General features: G+C 37.0%; 1 protein-coding gene across 2 annotated transcripts in view; it reads left to right on the top strand.

The window, feature by feature from the left end:
- Positions 1-20,473, top strand: part of map3k22 (mitogen-activated protein kinase kinase kinase 22) — a 62,103-nt gene that overhangs the window by 10,782 nt on the left and 30,848 nt on the right. For both annotated transcript variants that reach the window (XM_056248855.1, XM_056248856.1), the window contains exons 2-4: positions 4,996-5,079; positions 6,111-6,155; positions 15,718-15,833. In XM_056248855.1, coding sequence (XP_056104830.1) covers positions 5,061-5,079; positions 6,111-6,155; positions 15,718-15,833 — 180 coding nt within the window. In that variant the 5' untranslated portion in view covers positions 4,996-5,060. The remainder of the gene's footprint in view (positions 1-4,995; positions 5,080-6,110; positions 6,156-15,717; positions 15,834-20,473) is intronic.

Here is a 20,473-nt window from a genome sequence, read left to right as displayed (position 1 = left end):
AGGGAAGGGTAATGTATTTGATTAAAGATTATAAGGGTACATGAATTTAAAAAAAAATAATGAAGTGCACAGATAAATCATTTATAATTAACACTACAATATTACATATAAAAAGAAGATTTGTCAAATTTGATTTCATGCCGACTTTAAAAAAAAAAATGTATTGTTTAATGATTCATAATACATGATTTAAATTAATTAGACATGCTTTTTGATTGCAAAAAAAAATTACACCACGTATCCGTAACACGCCCGCTCCGCAACCCTAGCAGTCCCCCCCCTGAAAAAAATCCTAGGGGAAACACTGGATACTTTATTCTTATCTATATGACCATAAATGACCGCTGTTATAAGGACACACTTCAAGTGATCGCACACACAACATGTCACTTCTGGCATTGCTAACTTGACATCACAGCCTGTTCATTATCAAAATAAAATACAGTCAACCAAACTTATAAAAAGTTACACTGCTCAATTTAAATAGTCCGTAGCACAACCTGTGTCGTTCAGCGTGAAGGCCGCCCCACTGATAGAGGTGATATGAATGATAGAGGTATGTGAGCCCAACACTGGTGTCTGTTTCAGTTTCTCTTTAAATTAATTTGTTTTGGCTTAACGTTTAGCTGCTTATATTTTTCATTCTTGTTCTATTCTGAATACCGTTAAATACGAAGGATTTGTTGTGGAGTGAGGGGAAGTAAAATACCCCATCTATTTACAGGTATTTTACATTATTTTTTAATGTAATAATAAAATGCGACTTGTATGCAACTTATTATTTCTTTTCCCCTCAAAAACGCAATTTTATATGTGTAGTATATTTTTTAACCACACAGCAAATGTTTCAAAACATCTTTCAAAATTCTTTCAAAATTACTCAAATTACCATTTAACAGATATTAATTGGTAAAAATTCTTATACTGTCGGTTAACGGTTAACTAGTTAATTATGAGAATCCGTAGTTTGTTTATGACAGTATATATTTTTTTTATTCTGTATCATATTGGATATTTAATTGTTTATGCTCATTTTCCAATTTTTACATTATCTTTGACATTTAACGCTCATTTAAAGTTTATATTTTAAAACACTAATACTCTAATAACAATGTTAAATGTAACCTTTTTTGAGAAAAACAACTTTTTTCTTTTTTCTTTTCTCTACTGTTTAAAAAGTAAAATTTTGTAATTATTTTGTACAGGATCATGAAGTGCAAAACCAACTGTTTGTAATCATTTCATGGACAAATTGTTACTTTTTTCAATTGGTGTTGTTTTTTAGAATTCTTCCACCAAATATCCTTTCTCAAATGTGCTCCGAGATCTTTGGTATCTTGTGACTTGTGTGTTTTGTGTGCTGCTCTGCCTCTGCCCTGCTAGTGTGCACTGAGCATACGCCTTGGCTTGAGCTCTGGAAACTTACAGCAAACCCTTTTGTGTTTCTGTCAGGAGCCCAGACATTTTTCTGCGCTGACTGTTTCTTCAGAAACTCGGGGACCATGCAAGCCTTAGAAACAAAGAGGGAAAAATAAAGAGCAATGAATGAGGCTTAGAGACAGAAAAGGATGCTTTAAGATATGCCAGGGAGAGGAGGTGTGGCGGAGTTTAGATTCCCTCTGAGCCAAACTCCAGTAGTAACTGGTAACTGTGCATCATTGTAAAGGAATGTCTGTGAAGAGATTACCTTTTTTCAGTTTTGCACTATTAAAAGAGTCTTTTATCAGATACTTTTTTGTAATTAAACTTAGGGCGCAAAGTTCACCCTAGACTTGCTGCTATTTAGTGTTTGCAACTACATTTGCAGTTTTTTGTTGTTGTTGCTGGTTTTGGAGTTTTCCATCATTGAAAAGCATATGTGACAGTCGGATATGGACAGTTGCATTTAAGAAACAATCTTAGAAAACAAGATGTATTTTATAGAATGACACCTGAAGTAAATGTGAGTGGTGCTGCTATCTGTCCATAGCCAGACGAAAAAAGTCAGTTTACTTAGAAAAGTAGTAACGTCTCTGCAACAAGTGACATGTTTTTCTCACATTTTTGCACTGTGCTAAATGAACACAATGCAAAATGATATTTAATTATTGTCTTTATATACAACATTATAACAATACATTGTAATAAGAAAGGGATAATCCACGGCTAGCTGTGCATTGAACGATTTTAACTCCGACGCAGAGTGCTTTCCAATCATTAATGTACAGCTAGCCGTGGATTATCCCGCTTATACCATGGTCATTTGCAAGCATTGACAACTTAAAGCTGTTATTGATAATTGCAGCGCAATATATTTGACCGGAAGGGTAAAAATAATGGTTATTTTTTGTCAGTTACGGTTTGTTAGATCATTGTGTCGGCTTTAAATCAGACACTGAGATGAAGTAGTGCGTAAGATTACATTTGTTTCAATGAATGAATTATAGCATTTATTTCAATTCATTATTGAGAGAGAGAGAGAGAGAGAGAGAGAGAGAGAGAGAGAGAGAGAGATGCTTGTGTGAATTACCTGCATCTGTTCAGTGTCTTTCTCTATTAAAGCTTTGAGTTTATTTTCTTCAAAACCAGCAATGTTACCCCCTTGTTGCTGAGAAATATAATGTAGCGATTCAGTAGCTAAGCTATTTTATGAATAAAATATAAAGTCGTGGGGCAGGGTTGATAAGTTTCTGATCTCCTTAATGTTTCTGTGTGTGCATAGCGCAATCTCTGAGTGACGTATGCATCTGTTCGCTTCAATGAAAACATTGCATTAATATAGAACGGTGATGATTAAACTGACTTGGAACTACCTGTTCATGAAACGGTTTAGTTGCACACTTTCCAGCCAATCAGAATTGAGTTTTCAGACAGACTGGTATACATAGCAATATTTACCTACATGAGTCGTGCATCAATGAATCAATGAGTTTTAAATCAATAGCGATAAGACACCATAGACAAAACAATAACAATAGTAGGGCTGTGAAACGATTAATCGCGATTAATCGCATAAAAAATAAAAGTTTGTTTACATAATATATGTGTGTGTACTGTGTATAATTATTTAGTATATATAAATACACACGCATGTATATATTTAAGATAAATGTGTTATTTATATATAAAATGTGTATATATAATATAAATTAGGCTATATATAAACATATATCCAGTATATACATGCAAATATTTCTTAAATATATACATGCATGCGTGTGTACTGTGTATAATTATTTTGTATATATAAATGCACACACTATGCATGTATATATTTAAGAAATATTTGCATGTATTATATATATTATGAAAACACAAACTTTTATTTAGGATGCGATTAATCGCGATTAATCGTTTTACAGCCCTAAACAATAGACAAAACATTAACAATAAGACACCATAGATAAAAGCTTGTCATGCCAACCACTTTTAACTTAAGCTGCTTTTGAAATCACATCCCATCAGTCGCAGAAAGTGCTGTTTACTCAAGACTCATCGTTTCCAGCCAAGTCATTTGCCATAATAACTACAAGAGCCATCAAGAGAGAATCAGCCTCTTCGCAGCACCGCCGCTATATTTAGCTCATTTTTTATTTTACAGGCACACAAAGATTGCTCCAATTTGTTTAGCTATTTCCATGCAAATGTTCGTAACCTTTTCGCTGGCACTCTTGTACTTTGAGCCTCTTGAGTTCAGGGCTCTTTCGCGCTTTGCTGACGACTGTAATTGCTCTTCTTTCTGCAGCATCTCCAGGCGACTCGTCGATATTGTTGCGTGAAGCTGACAATTATAAATGAAGAAAAAAATAGATCTCATTGTCTTGCCTTTCATGTGTCAGAATATGAAAAACTGCTCTCAGATCAGCCTGTGGCTGCTGGTGACAGATTCTCAAACGCAAGATGCCTGGTATTAAAAGCGCTCCGACTCGTCTTTGAAGAGCACTGTGGTCGCTACCTCTAGCGCTCCCTCCACTTTTATCCCGCTCGATGTGGCTTAACAATGTCTCAAGGGCAACAGGGCACTTTCTGTCTTCAAAGACAAGTGTCTGTCATTTGAAGAATGACATAAAATGACAGTGACTGGGAGAGGATGGCTGTATTTGCTGTTGGCAGTCAGACACACTGTTTATGGACAGTTATGATTTACTTACAGTTGGCTGTTATGAAGAGAATTGCATTGTGACATAATGTGACAAATTTGTTATTTAAAAAGGTCATATCAAATTTTCTTTGTTTTCTAAAAAGTTAACTGTGCTACGAAGTCAGCTGATTTAAAAAAAAAAAAATTAAGACAGATGAATAATAGTACAGATATATTTGATTCAAAGACTTTACTTTCAAAAATGTGTTTATAAACACAAAGTAAAAATAACATTTTTTCCATACATCTCTAATACATATGAGTGTACACATCTGAATCATTAGTTTCAAAATAAGTAACTTTTAATAAATAATAAATACTTTTAAAATATTTTTTTTCCCTAAATATTAAAAAGTATTGATTTGTAAATCTATAATTTGTCATATTTGTAGAGATCCTCTCTATGACTCTTCTCTATGACTCTCTATACTCTAAACTATTTTCTTTTTTTAAAATCTTTTAATGAGGCTTTTTTCTTTATAATAATATATTTCATTATAATATCAGGACAGTTGTATCAGCCTGACATTTTGACTTGCCTCCCAAAAATATCAAAATTAATTTTAATACAGAGATAAAAATAGAAGAGGTGTATTCAAGTCATTGTATATGAATTGTATTCTTTCTTAATGTATTTTTCATTTAATGTTTAGCACAGAAACACAAGAATCATTACTGTCCTTTTCTGTACATTTTGCAATTGGGTGGAGACACTAAAACAACAATGTTACGTAAATCCTTTGTGATGTTTAAGCATTGGCACATGTGTAAGGGTTTTTTGGCTCTCTTTATTATTACTATTTTTGTCTGTTTGTTGGTATTTCAAGTTAATTATGTCTCTAATTCACTCTGTTTATGTTGTGTTGTGTTTGCAGAGTGAAGATTTTCCCTGATGAAAGGAATCGAGCGTTCAGCTCGAGTTCACTAGGGTCACTTCCTGATGATGACAGTAAACATGGGTAAGCTGTCTCTCTCTCTCTCTCTCTCTCTCTCTCTCTCTCTCTCTCTCTCTCTCTCTCTCTCTCTCTCTCTCTCTCTCTCTCTCTCTCTCTCTCTCTCTCTCTCTCTCTCTCTCTCTCTCTCTCTCTCTCCTGGTCTTCTTCCCCTTCATAGCGTACACACTTCCTGTAAACAGTTCCTCTGAGCATAGCAAAAAAAAAAAAAAAAAAAAGAGAGATGCAGCTACAGAAACATGTTTAAACCTAATCGTAACTTGGCCCGTCTTGGGATAATTTGTTTCTAAAGCTCTGTTTTGTTAAAACGCCTCAGCAGTTCTCACAGGCATTAAACATCAATATATAAACATCAAAAGAATATTTCTACATAAATTGCCTGTTTTTGTTTTTAAAAGCTAGAGCATTGCACCAAAAAAAGGTAAAAATGGCAACATCTGCTCTAACCATCGTATTGAAATTATTACAGATTCCCTTGTGTGTTTACTTATTTGTAATATTATGGTAAAGGAAGCTAAGTAACATGATTTATACCTTTTAAAAATTGTGCAGTCTAATGTGTAAAATACATAAGACTGCACTGCATAGTCAAAGCCATGGTAGAAATCGCCAGGTTCATACTGAGCTGAAAAGGACATCATCATAGGTTATTATGTCGCTTAGTTCCGCATAATTGACTCTGCAACATGCCAGAGCACTTTTAATACATGCCTCATTATGAGAACAAAGAGAAGCAACAAATAAATCCGGAGGAAATGTTGCATTATTATTGTTGTTGTTGTATGACAACACTGACTGTGGTGTCATTTAATCTTGAGGATTACATTCAGACAAGAAGTTTATCAGTGAGTGTGTGTTTGTTTCCAATGACACTCTTTGAATAATACAGTTCAAGACAACTGATTACGTGCTTGTCATTGAAAATCACATTTGATAACAACTTGAGCAACCTATAAACACATCTTTGTGATTTTAAATGTCATACAAACTGTCAGATTGTCTCTGTGCAACTCTTGATTTTGTGCCTGTTTTGACAGATGGCGGTCTCCAAAATGGACCTGGACAGCACAAGAACTCACAAGGTTTGTCTTTTTTTTGTGGCTAATTTTAGAATCACTGATATGTACTACTGAAATCTGAGATTTCCAATCAGGCGTCAATGTCAGTGCAAAGTGTGCAGTGTTCTTGTTTACTAATGCCACAATAATGAGATGGTACAGGTAGCAGATGAAAAAAGCAATCACGGACACACCTCTGACACTGTTACATCATCAGCATTATTCTCTCGTTGAACTTTAACGCTTCAGTAGGGCACAGTGGTACGAGGTGAGCCCTACTAGATCATAATATTACTTCAAAATGAAAAGTGAAAGATTAAGAAATTAAATTTGCACAAAGAAAATAAAGCCTGTTTTTAGGACGTTTTGCATTGTACATTTCACCCTTAATGGTAATCTCATTATCATTGCCATAATGCAGAAAAATAAGGATATATTATTTATATTGTAAAGCATTTAAATATCACTGTTGTTATGCTGTATTTTAATATATATGCATATTAAAATAAAAAATTGTGTTCAGATTATGTGATTTTTATTACAGTAATTAGAATCATAATTGAGAATAATGAGAATTACAGACAAACATAAAAAATAAAACATCTTGGCAAATTATGGTGAGAACGGGGTGATTTTTCTTCATATCCATGAAAATAATATCACAATTAAAGACAAATGACCCTAATAATGTAAGCTTAATTTTCTTTATACAAAAAAAAAAAAATTCCCTGTGTATTTTGGGGCGTAATATGACCAGACATGTTCTTCACCAACTTCTGAGGTTTTGTTTCATTGCATTTGTACAAAACAGGCACGGACACATATACTGTATAGTAGAGATGGAGGACCGCATGTTGCTCTAATCTTGCTGAACTCTTTAGTGGTGACGTGTTTTGTAGCACAGGGGAAATCCCCTCTATGTCTTCATTTACTTAAACTCTGATCACATCAGTGGCTTCTTCCAGCTCGTCCTGCCAGCAGCACATCAGTACAAATGCACAATCACACAACAGCCCTGAGAAACCTTTTAAATTCACCACGTCAAAGACAGATAAAGTAACATAAGTTCAGATGAAGTTATATTTACTGTTGGAGGTGTAATGCTTCATGTTTGTGTTCATTGGAAGTTTCGGTATGAATGCAAATGGCTGGTTTTAGCATCTGTGGTTTTTGTCTACCAAATATGTGTGTACATCAGTGTTTATGGAAGGGTGGCTTTGGATTAAATTTACACTACTGTGGCTATTGTTGTATCAAATGCTGTATGTTTAGATAGATGTGGTTTTCTCTCACAGCTGGCCTTGTATCCCTTTTCTCTGGCTTACTTTAAAAACTTTTTGCGTTCGTTTATAGTTTTGCTTCCTTTATCTTCTTGACATAATCATCTGTCTTCATGTCAAGTGAAGTGCGATTAGAGGAAGGTAATGGAAACATTGTCACTCAACCAGTCGCAAGGATTTCCACCAGACTGCCATAGTGTTATCAGAGTAAATCATCTTATCTTCACATCAGTATGAGGTGATAGACGGATGGTGATCCTCTTACAATAGTATCAATCCCATTGGAGCTTCGCTTTACGATGTGTACGGATGTTATAAAAGCTCAAACCGCAAACACATCAGGGCAGCAAAGTTTTTGTGCTGCTTTTATACTCAAGTCAATTAGATTCTATTCAATCTAGTAAAGATTTTGATCAATTAATTTACATTGTAGTCGCTTACATTCTATTCAAAACTATTTGATTGCACAAGATTCTGTTCAGTTTAGTAAAGATTATGTTTGATTCCTTTAAATTCTAGTCAATTTCATTCGTTTGAAGATAATTCTGTTTAATATTCAATTCAGTTTAGTAAAAATTCTGTTCAATTCATTTATACTCTATTCAGGACAATTCAATCAGATTCAATAACCCCTTAAACCTGAAGTGTACCACCGGTGTACCTCCCACACCAAAAAAATAAAATAATCATAATCAAATCACTAAGCAACCACTGAATGGAATAACACGAAATAGGTATCATTTAAAGCGTAGAAACTCAGCTTTTAATGCAACTATTTTGATCAACTCTTAACAACAAGGGCAAATGCCAGACTTCCTAGATTTGAAGCTTGCGGCAGTTGGAGGTGTTCTGCATTCTTGTTATAATTGTTATATTTAATTAAAGAAATAAAATACCAATCAGTCATTAATAGACCATAACATAACCTGTGTTTATGCTTTCTTTTTTAAGTGACTTGCATCATATAAGAATAGTCCACAAATGCAAAAGAGTTGCCACATCACACGTGTTGGCCATCTTTCTTTCGTACACACAGGTGTGGTTGAGCAAAGGCTAAGATACTAGCTTATCACTCTTCCGTGTACTGAATGAAGTGAGCATGCCATTGTGTAATACACAGCTATGGGTTTGACATTTATGCATGACTTGGTGTTTCTAACCTGAGCGTAAAATGCATGGCAGATATTGACTGAAGCCACAGCTCTGCGGGCAGAAAGTCGTGACTAACGGGTCAGTAGAGCTGCAATAGAGGCTGTTTAGGGTACAGTAAATTGTGAGATAATTTCAAGAATGAATTATGCCTCCTGAATGTGCCGGTTTTTGGCACACATTATTAGCCGATTTTTCCACCATCGGGCTGAGCGGTTCTAAGAACTGTAAGGAACGGTTCCAGTTGTATTTCCACCTGAGCCTGGTTCTGCATGGCACGGTTAAAAACCGTTCTTGGCCCGGAATTTTCAGCATGGTTTAGCTAACCGTGAGCTAAAGTAACGTCGCAACTCAGGATTGATCACTTGTCTGTTGCCTGGCTACCACTTTCACTGTAGCTGGCTAACAAATTAATAATAAAATTAAAAGGAATTTCTGATCATCCTCCAAAACACGTTCACTATTTACATCTCATATTGTTTGAAAACTCTTGCGTTTCTAAGACAATTTTTTTTATTACATTCCGGAGAGCTCTGTTATCAGCCCCACAGTGGAAACTGCAACCATATCCGTGCGGCACGGAATGGAACGGTTAAGCAAAGACAACGGTTTGGGAAAAGTGGCTCATGCCTGTGCTATTTTAGGAATTTTACAAATGTAAAGGAAAAATGCAATTGATAACTTTTTTTTTCATTTATATTGCATTTATATTCAATGTATTTCTTCACTTCTACATTTATTTGTATTTGTATTCACATTTGTATTTTAGTTTTTATATTGTTTTAATAGCCTTCAGTCATTGGTCAGGATGTAGAATAAAAAAATGTAACTTTCAAATTCAAATTTTGCTATTTATCTAAATAATCAATAACATTTTGGTTATTTGCAGCCCTAATTTAATGAAAATATGGTGCGGCACTGTTTAAGTGTATTTAGCACCTGTTTAAAATGGATTGTGGGTGTTTAGTTTATAAGTGTTGTGTTTTGCACTGAAATATTGCATGCATAAGTGGCACAAGCATTTAGTGAATCCCCCGTTTCAAGATCAATAGCTTCTGAAAAAGGTATTTTTCTGAGGTTGTTTTGCAGAAGATGACTCGCTACACTATGGCAAATCTGACAATATTAAAATAGAAATGAGGTCAGATGGAGAAAGAAAGTGTGTGTGTTGTGAACCCTTTGTGAACCCTGTCTAATGGTGGATGCCACTGTGGAAGAACAGCTGCGGAGTGAGACTTACGCTGGTGTCAGAATCAAAGATCACCCCAGACTCCATCTGCCTTAGCAGTGTCGCCACTGTCTCACCCAGCACTCCACTGCCCCACAATGCCCTTCTGCGTCCCCTGGGATGCAATAAAACCCCTTCAAATACACCACTCCCGTTTGCTGCACATGATCCACCCTTCTGGGTTCAGCATCAGCCAGTATTAATGTTGTTAGCTTGTTTAATGGAAGATTGGCCAGAAATATAAATTGCAGGATAAAACATATTGTTTAGAGTTCTGTTCTTCAGTAAAAATACATTTCTCCAATATTACAAAAAAGGACCATTCAAGTATTTTAAAGCATTAAAGTAGTTTTTATTATGTCTGTTTCTCACTCAATTATCATATTAGTTCAAGACTAGAGTGCACAAGTCATATGGACTACTTTTATGATACTTCTGAAGTGCTTTTAGTCATTTTTACAGCATGATGGCCCCATTATCGAAAGCAGCCTGGACATTCTGCAAAATATCTTCTTTAAATCTTTAGTTTATATAAAAAATGAAGATCAAAGTTGACATGAAATAAAAACAAACTCTATCACTATCAGACAAAATGGGCTAATTTGTACCTTTAGGGGTAAAATAGCTTCTCACTGGCGCAGTACCATTTAAGTACAATTAAATGGCACAATTGGCGCAGTACAATTTTGTACCTTGTCTACCCCAACAATGTGCACATTACTATTTAAATTATTTAAAACATGCCAGTGCAACTAACAATGAATGCGTTTTTCAGTTTATCGAAAAGGATGAACTAAATAGCCTATAAGAACGACAGTGACAGTGGTACATTCATTCATAAATTCTGTTTACATGAAACACCGTAAGTCATCCTTTGTCAATTATATTATAACTGTGGTAACTCCAAGTACTTACTTATCTTACCTATGCAAAACTGTTACCCAATCATAGCAGTGGGCATTTACTTCCAAATCTTGAATGTGGCACGTCCATCAAAACAGAGTGTTTGATCGTGATGTCTGTAGAGTAAAACAGGTGCAGGTAAAACAAAAGAAACTGAGGCACTTACTCATCATCATAATGTAGGATGAATCAAATCAGACTTACCAAGTTTAAACCGACTCAGAAATTACTTTTTTTACTTAGAAATTAATTTCTAAGTAAAAAAAAATTTCTTAGAAAATTAATTTCTAAGATCTGTGGATAAATAGAGCAAATAAATTGGCACATAGGCACCTGAGATTAACAAGAGCTCTCGTCTCTCTTTCACTATCTCCTCCCCGTGATAGCAGAGGTGAATGACCTTCCACTCAGACTGTAATTACAAGACTCGCTTAATTGGCCCCATTAGGGCCTCTTGATATGTTAATGCATGACACGCTCATTTGCATGATTGCTCCCATTTCACTTTTAATGATGGCTGAGTTTGTGGTCTATTTTAATGTTTCACAGGCAGCTGCTAGTGTTCGTATTCTTGTGTTTTTCTTGCACAGAGGTTGCCGCAGTCATTCTTCATGTGGTCCAGTTATGAATTCAAGACACACATGAGACGGTCCGATATATTCTCTGCAAAAACCTTCCTGTGTTCGCTGATAAAGGAATTGAAGCTTTTATCCGACGTATTGTAATAAAAGTTTCCAATTAATTGTTGGGGGGGAAAGAAAGCCTATTAGTTTTCGCTTTGTAAAGGGCATGTTAAAACAAAACCACATTGTGTTCTGAATTTCTTGGTTGATTCAGCGCTTAGCTTTTTTTTAGTTGAATGGCTCTTTGAAGCTCAGACTTGCAGTAATGCTTATCTTGTTTAGTGTATGTTGCATTATTAAAATTCTCTCTCTCACTAAAGCTGTGCTTGTCATGCCCAGGGTTTAATGCATCGGAGCAGAACAAGCCCACCAATGGGACCAAAACTTTAATGCTAATATAATGTGATCTCTTGCGTCTGGCCACGTGCCCGTCCCTGTGTGCTCTCTCTCTCTCTCTCTCTCTCTCTCTCTCTCTCTCTCTCTCTCTCTCTCTCTCTCTCTCTCTCTCTCTCTCTCTCTCTCTCTCTCTCTCTCTCACTCTGTGGCCGGTTGGTTTACATCAATGGGCCACACTACAGAAAAAGGAGCACATCAGCGCTGTTATGAAAATATGTCAGGGGTGTGTCTGCAGCTATGGAAAAAACCCTGATAGAAGCTCAAAAGGAAATACAATGGGGCTGGTTTAGGGCTTTTCATACTGCACTTAACCCCAGGTTATCATCGTTCTAAAACCCGCTTTTAACCCTGGGTTAAGGAACGTTTCACACTTCTAATTTAGAAGCAAGGTTAGGCTTCTCAGCAGCCATATCACCCTGTAGCCCAAGACTGGTTGCCCACTGAAGCTAAGCAGGGCTGAGTCTGGTTAGTACCTGGATGGGAGACCTTCTGAGAAAACCAGGTTGCTGCTGGAAGAGGTGTTAGTGAGGCCAGCAGGGGGCGCTCACCCTGTGGTCTGTGTGGGTCCTAACGCCCCAGTATAGTGATGGGGACACTATACTGTCAAACAGCACCGTCCTTCGGATGAGATGTTAAACCGAGGCCCTGACTCTCTGTGGTCACAAAAAATCCCAGGATGTCTGTCGAAAGAGAATGGGTGTAACCCCGGCATCCTGGCCAAATTTGCCCAGTGGCCTCTGTCCATCATGGCCTCCTAATCATCCCCATACATATAAACCAATTGGCTTCATGTGTGGTGGGCGTTCTGGCGCAATATGGCTGCCGTCGCATCATCAAGGTGGATGCTGCACATTGAGGAGATCCCCCCTTCTATGTAAAGCGCTTTGAGTGCCAAGAAAACAGCTATATAAATGTAATGAATTATTATTATTATTATTAGCACCGGGTTTTTTTTATCTAGGGTTATGAAACCCTCCTCCAGAGTCTGGTTAGCACCAGCTTTGTTCTGTTAACCCTGCATTGCGATGCTAAACATGTACCGTACTGTGTTAAATTATGATAGAATGTTACGGCTAGATGGTCAGCAACTGACAAACAATCGTGTGCCTCATATTTACATTCTTTGGACAGTCACGTAAACAGCACGTTGCTTAAATGGTAGTTTCAGCGTATGAGGAGAAATATGTCAAAAATTGACAAAAATAACTTTACAGTCCAAAAAGTCCTTTCAGGAAAAAACTTGATAGCAGTCGGCTGTATATAATATGAAGATGCACAATGCTAGAGTCTTTAAATAAACAGGTCACATGCTGCGTTCGTCCAATCAATGACACTGACACCACAAATATGCAAATAAGAACATTAACCCTGGGTTTATAAATGTACAATTTGAGGATTGCTAACCATAGGTAAATTATGAGCAGTGTGAAATGTGAAGCTAGATGAATCAGGATTCCGTTTACCTGGGGCTTAAGGCTGACGTCAAAGATCTAGCAGCGATGAAAGCTGACTGTGTTGTCAGTCACCTCTCTTGGCCAAAAAGTTGCACTTGAACACACCAAGAACTAAAGGCTACTGTCAACTTTGTGCGTTCTGCGCCTGCGTGTAAGTAAATATCTGTCTATATCAGCAGGTATCAATAGTCTATTTTCATCATTCAAAAAGGGGAACTGAAACTAGGACTGCAGATATACGTATAATTTGTAAAAAGCAGCACTTGCTTACCATTTTGAATATCAATCACGCTGATCACTTTCTTCATTCCACTCAGCTCATGTTATTATGAAACTAGTCTTGCATTCGAATGCTCAAGTAAGAGGACGTCAAAATTATAACAGCCTTCTTGACATAACAGCTGTCTTTGCCGTCTTGATTTCTTCACTCGCTTTCATCACTTTTGTTTTTATTCTCGTGCACTGACTCATTCGCCAAGCTGAACAACCGATCAGAGTTCTCTGATTCAACATGCTGTGAATCAGCCCAAAAAGACCCCAATGACATCCGACTAGAGCCAACTGTGCGAAACACACCAACAAAACTAATCTGAAGCTTGGTTTGTCACAGCCTTTAGAATGACCCAGGGTCAACTGTTTCAAGTGTGAAAAGCCCTAATGTGTACCACACGGTAAGTGGAGTGCTGTGACAGTGTGTGAACATCGAGTGTCTTTCTGCTGCTTTGAATGACATTGTGGTATCAAATAAGAGATACATGTAAGAATAGGAAGGTGATCCAAACATAACCATTCTATTTCAGTAGTTTAAAACTCGAGAAGATTGTGTGAAAGAGACCTCATTTTCACATGGTGCTTAAAGGTGCTCTAAGCGATGTCAAGCGTTTTTTAGGCCAAAACATTTTTTGTCACATACAGCAAACATCTCCTCACTATCCGCTGGCTGCCTGTCCCCTGAACACACTGTAAAGAAACGCGATCTCTGTAGACAGCCCAGGCTCCACAAACAGCAACAAAAACAAACTGCTGCGACCCGCTCCCCGAAACATAACAGACTGTTCCAGCCAATGACCGACAAGAAGGGTTTGGGGGGTTAGTGTGCGGATGATGAGGAGGGAGGGCCTAGCTAGCCTCCGTTTTGTTTGACAATAGTTCGAACGTCAACAAGAAGTGACGTCACCCAGGATCGCTTAGAGAACCTTTAAGATAGATGATGGTTTAAACTTTTTTAGAACTTGGTGGAATATGGTGTAAAAATAGATTTTCTAATCTTTTGGATTGTATGTGAATCTAATCAAAGAACAGTTTTTTAAAATCATATTTAGTGCTGTTTTGTAATTATTAATTGATTTGAACAAACCGAAACCCTAAAAATTAAACCTTAAGGCCTGTTCACACCGGGACGAATATCGCACGCGATATTCGCCGACGTTTAACGCCTCGTGACTAAACAAAGGGCGCCAATGTGAGTGTGCATACCGACGCGATAAACGCCACGCGTAAAAGCGTCATTTTTTAAAAAACGCCTCTGGTTCGTTTTTTTAGTTTGACGCGCCGCGTCAAAAACTATCCAACCAATGAGATTGGCGCTTTTGCTCACGTGTCTGGAGCTTCTGAAGTTACAGTAAAACACAACTTGGGGGCGCTCAAACACAAAACGGTCTTGCCGAGCACACATACGTAACGACAAAGAAGATATACGCCAAGTAGCGTCTACACCTGTCTATGGTCTACACTGCCGGGAAGAAATAAGACGAGGAAGATGCAAGGCAAGATGAATGTAGAGCTGCTGGTCTCGTTGGTGTCGGAACATAAAGAACTATATGACAAACGCGACAGCGACTACAAAAACCTTGATAAAAGAGAACTGTTATGGAGTGGTATTGCAGAGCAAATGGGCGCCATCGAATGTCAGGGAATGAATTTGCATGTTCACTCGGCTCATCGTCAGCCAAAATCGCATGGGTGTGAACACAAAAAACGTGTTGAAAAACGCTGCCGAATAACGCGCGCCGATATTCGTCCCGGTGTGTACGAGCCTTTAATGTGTAACTCACGCACACGCCGCAACAGCTTGCGGCTGTCTACACAGGACGCGACAGAGCGACCATTGCAAATCCATTCTTCGTGTCAGAAGTAGCGTGAGCACTTGAAGTGTGTCAGAAATAGAATGGGGCTTCAGTGTAGACAGCATCACTGATTATAATGGGTTCTGTTTGCTTTTGTTGTGTCACATTACGCCACTTGCATCTGGTTTAAACACAGTGTTAGAGACCCACAATAACACACCGGCAACCACCCACAACATCCTCCAGCTTTGTGGCAGGGAGTTTTGCACGGGTAAATACCACTCACATTTATAAATATGTATATTATAAAATGTCTAGGTCTGGTTTGGTGATGCTGCTGAAACAAAATAAATGGAAAAAGTGAGCGTTTTGGTTCAAATTTTATTCTCATCTGGACTTTTTAGTTGGCAGTCATCCAGTTGCTTCAGTGACGCATTTTTGAAGATCCACTCACAGCGTAGCTTTAACTTGTCTTTGTTTGTTCCAGATGATGAAGAGGCACTCACCTCCATAATGAAGGACCTGGCAGCTTTACGGTTCTGTTACCAACTCAAAAGCAACAGCAGCAACAAGCCCAAGAGCAGAACCCCATCCTACAGACAGGTAATTGCCCACAATGCATCACTCAGAAGCAGAAAGGAATGTGCAAAAGCTGTGTTTTCAAAAGCAGCTAGTCAGATGGTTGTTTGAATGATTTATTTTGTTAAATATGATTGTTAATAAGCTGCAAAGCCAAATAAATAAATATTATATTAATTGAATCATTTATATTTTAATATTAAAATATATTCATATTCATATATTCAATATTCTATATATTCTATATATACAGTATATATAAAATATAATTTTGTTTTATTTATTTATTTTAAAATAATGAACTGCAAAGCTAACTTAATAAATACAATTACAAAATAAGTAAAAAATAATTTTAATATAATATTATAAATGTGACATTTATTTATTTTTAAACATTATTTTATTAGTATTATTTATTGTTTCATTTTATTTATTTTATAATCATGAACTGCATAGCAGAGATTCAGAAAAAACAACAACGTAAAGCTTTTCAATAGCACTTCTACATTGTTCTCTAGACTTAAAGTCCCAGTAAAGTCAAAATTAAGTATGTGTTCTGAGGTTGTCACACCACAGAAAAATGTGTTATTAGCCACCCAGCCAAATTTGAATGATAAAAAAAGCCGGCAAGTACATAAAATAAGCTATCAAAATCTTGCAAAAATGAGCAGTATTCTCTGCTCTCAAATGCTGGGTTGTGTCCGCCGGCTGCGCTGAAGCCACGCCCACTAACATTTATAATGGGTTTAGATTTTTTTTTTTAGAATTGCCTTTACAGGGACTTTAAGGTACATGCAACCTTCAACCTGACCTGATTTGACTTCAACCTGACCCAACGAGAGCTGCATTGTAAGATACAGTCTTAAACAGGATACAGCTGAGAGGCACTACTGTTAACATTTAACATCCAGTCCCTGGGTACTATACAGCATAAAACACCAGTATCCTTGTAGTTTTCATTCATTGCCTAAATTCTCTCTACAATGCTGTCGCTTGAAACCGGACACCAGTCAATCCTCAAGATAAATGGCTGGCATGCACTCTGTACACGCACATACACTCTTTTTGTTTCTATCTAACTCACTCTTGGTTGTTCTTTCTCGTACAATTTAAACCGATCATCTTTTCTCTCATACACGCAAAAATGCCAGAAGCAACTTTCCCAACTAACCAAACATCATTATAGTTACACAACAACAACCATCCCAAAAAAACAACTCACGAGGAGTCTTGACAGATTAAAGCACATCCATAATGAAGATGCACGAGAAGCACAAAAACCTGCAGATTAATTCTTATTTCAGCCTCTCTTGCTGCATTCACGATGGAGATGACGTCACAGTGTCAAGAGTATCGCTGTAAACAGTATTCAGACTGTTCATTATCTTCAGCGGTGAAAGGTGCTGTGTCGTCTCAGGGGAGTAGTTATGCATTCAGCCAAACAGTGAAATTCAGTGCAGTGCTGATTTCAGAACAGTAGGGGAGACCGGGGGCAGTTTTTTTTTAACGATGACAAACATCGTTTGAGCAGTTATAAATCATTATAAATCACTTTTATGAACTTGGTTGTAAATTTTCAATCATGCTGTATTTGTCCCTGTCAGTAAAGTATTGTAATGATTTATTAAAGGGTTAGTTCGCCCATTTAAGACATGAAGTTGTATGCAATCCTTACCAGCACTATAGTGCATACACACTGACCCACTCTGTTGTCACCTCCCTGGTCAGAGTTCTGGCCGCTGGAAGTTTTTCAATAAAGTACTCCCGGTTATTTTCCGGGGCCACAAAACTGTGCGTTTTTACGTGAAAAAATGATTTGCGTTTCAAAGCTTGATTAATTAACCACACAAAAAACACGCCGGTCAAAATTCATACCTCAGTTTTAATCGGCACTATTTTCGATCCATTTCTATCAATCCGTGCTGCTGTCAACGTCAACAGTGCGCACGTTCCGATCAGCTGTTGATAGCGCGACTCGCTGACAACATGTCTGACTGCGAAACTTCTGATGATGAAACCAATTTTAGCACAATGCCAGACGGATCAGATGATGAAAGTAATTTTAGCACAACGACAATGTTATTGATTGCAACACAAAACCTCAATTGTGTGTGTGTTCAATCAAATAGTTTTCTCAGCAAATTGTACCAATATCCCTATATACTGTTTTTATATTAGACATCTTTTCACGTGTTTTATAATGGAGTCTAAACATCAGCTTGTTTACCGTACAGTTTAGACATGGAATCATAAAGTTAGTAAATAGAGCTTACCCGTAGTACTGGTACAGCAAAACTCTTTAATTTTCCTTTTCCTCCTTGATTGGGGATCGTCTTCGCTGAAGTGAGCACTACACACACGAAAATCCTTTATTCTGGATATTTTAGCTCCCGCAGAGTAGCCGATGGCAACCAGCCAAAGCTGTCTCATAGTTATATTCGAAACAGGAAAACGATGGAATCTGAACTTTGATCCCGGCACAATTGTGGTCACAGCCTGGGAATTTACAAGTTCGCACCATTGTTAATTTAATACTTTTTACGTCGTTGTCAATCGATTGTGTAAACACTATGGAACAGCTGATCGGAACGCGTGATTTTTTTTTTCCCCAAACCACGAAATCCCGCCCTGCAGCCGATTTCATTGGTTTAGGTTACAGTGACGGGTAGGTTTAGGGATCAGTGTTTGGTGTAGGCAATCTGTACAGTGATTGACATGACCAATGACAACTTTAGAATCAGCTGCAGGGCGGGATTTCCGCTGAAGTGGTTTGGGGAAAAAAAATCACACGATCGGAACGTGTGCACTGTTGACGTTGACAGCAGCGCGGATTGATAGAAATGGATCGAAAATAGTGCCGATTAAAACTGAGGTTTGAATTTTGACCGGCGTGTTTTTTGTGTGGTAAATTAATCAAGCTTTGAAACGCAAATCATTTTTTTCACGTAAAAAGCACAGTTTTGTGGCCCCGGAAAATAACCGGGAGTACTTTATTGAAAAACTTCCAGCGGACAGAACTCTGACCAGGGAGGTGACAACAGAGTGGGTCAGTGTGTATGTACTATAGTGCTGGTAAGGATTGCATACAACTTCATGTCTTAAATGGGCGAACTAACCCTTTAAGCACTTTCCATTTTATTTTCTCACCTGTAATATGTAATATTCTAGGGGATTACAATGGTAGCCTCTCGGTCCTTTCCTCACTCTCAACTCTCTTCAGATCTGTTTTTTTGGGATGCTCTATAAATGTTTTTGTCTTTTTTTAGGCATAATTTTACCATTCCTCGTAGCATCCTTAATTATGGGAATGTTCCTAAAAGAAATACTGTACAATAGACAATGTACCTGATTTTTATCAGTCCTGATGGAAAGCATTTTGAATAATATGTAAATGTTTTTATTCAGTAAATGACAGTTTTTTTTTTATTCAACCGCTGACCTAGAATTGTGACACTTATTTAACATATTCAACATATTCTTAGTAAATTTCTTTCTCTGCCTTGCCTTAGCAATCGAACAAAGATTCTCTGTGCGACAAATTTTAACAAACAAATTAGATAAAATATGTTTTGGAAGTCAATTTTTTTTTCTTTTGTGGTCTGAGTATTGATTAAATTATTTATTAAATAATTCTCAAATATTTATAATGAAGGTCACACTTAGACTTCTGCTTTAAACACATTATTTCTGACTGCTAAAATAATTATTACCATAGCTGCTTAGTTTGGACATAGAATAGTGTAATATTATTTATTTTTCCATTGGCTTATGTTACCATTGGCTTACGTTGCGAGTCCGACGTATTTTGGATGATTCTAACACTTTTATTGTGTAACAACTTACATCTTGCATTTCTGGTCATAAGTTTACTTACCCCTTGCAGAATATGCAAGATTTTAATCATTTTAATTTTTTTTAGTACTATCCTAAACATATCTTTAGATATAATCGACAAGACAAAATAATTACTGAATTTATCATCTTAATACTGCGTGTCGTTACCTGGATGATATATGACTGTTTATGTTTTGTAATAGTTGTTTATGAGTCAGTTAAACTGCCCTATGTTCTTCAGAAATATCCTCCAAGTTCTGCACAATCATTGGTTTCCCATCATCTTCTGCATATTTGAACCCTTTCCCAACAGTGACTGTATGATTTATATGCATTGTTCTTATTTTATTTAAAGATACCAAAGATGTTTCCCCGAAGACAAAATAAGTACAATTTAGCCTGATCATTCGATTAAAAAAGTTTACATTACTCGGCTCTTAATGCATAACTTATGAGCAGAGCTATATTGTATTACATTCAACATTTTGATTTAGTCTTGCTCAGTATCCACCTTATTTTTTGCAAATTCAATGTTACTGGCTTCTGGTGTGATCCTCGTCCAGTTATTTTTAGTTGTACAAAACAGCTTGTTAGCTTGTTATGCTACTTGATATTGAAAACTGGTATTTCTTGCCATATTATTATAATTTATTGTCTTAATTATAAACACACAGGTGTACCATTCACTGCACTTTGTGTCCCTTCCCTATATCGGCAAATAATTTGAAAGTCTCGCACATACGCATAAAACAGCTTACCTCTGCATTGAAAAATAAGCTGGATGAGTCTGCATGTTTTTCGTCACTCTCTCTGCCATGGGTCTAAGATCA

The sequence above is a fragment of the Rhinichthys klamathensis genome, unplaced genomic scaffold (genome assembly GCF_029890125.1).
Source record: "Rhinichthys klamathensis goyatoka isolate OS25496 unplaced genomic scaffold, OSU_Roscu_1.1 h1tg000059l_1, whole genome shotgun sequence".
In the NCBI taxonomy this organism is placed as follows: Eukaryota; Metazoa; Chordata; class Actinopteri; order Cypriniformes; family Leuciscidae; genus Rhinichthys; species Rhinichthys klamathensis.
Note: the sequence above shows the minus strand (reverse complement) of the source record. Positions and strands in the feature narration are given on the sequence as shown.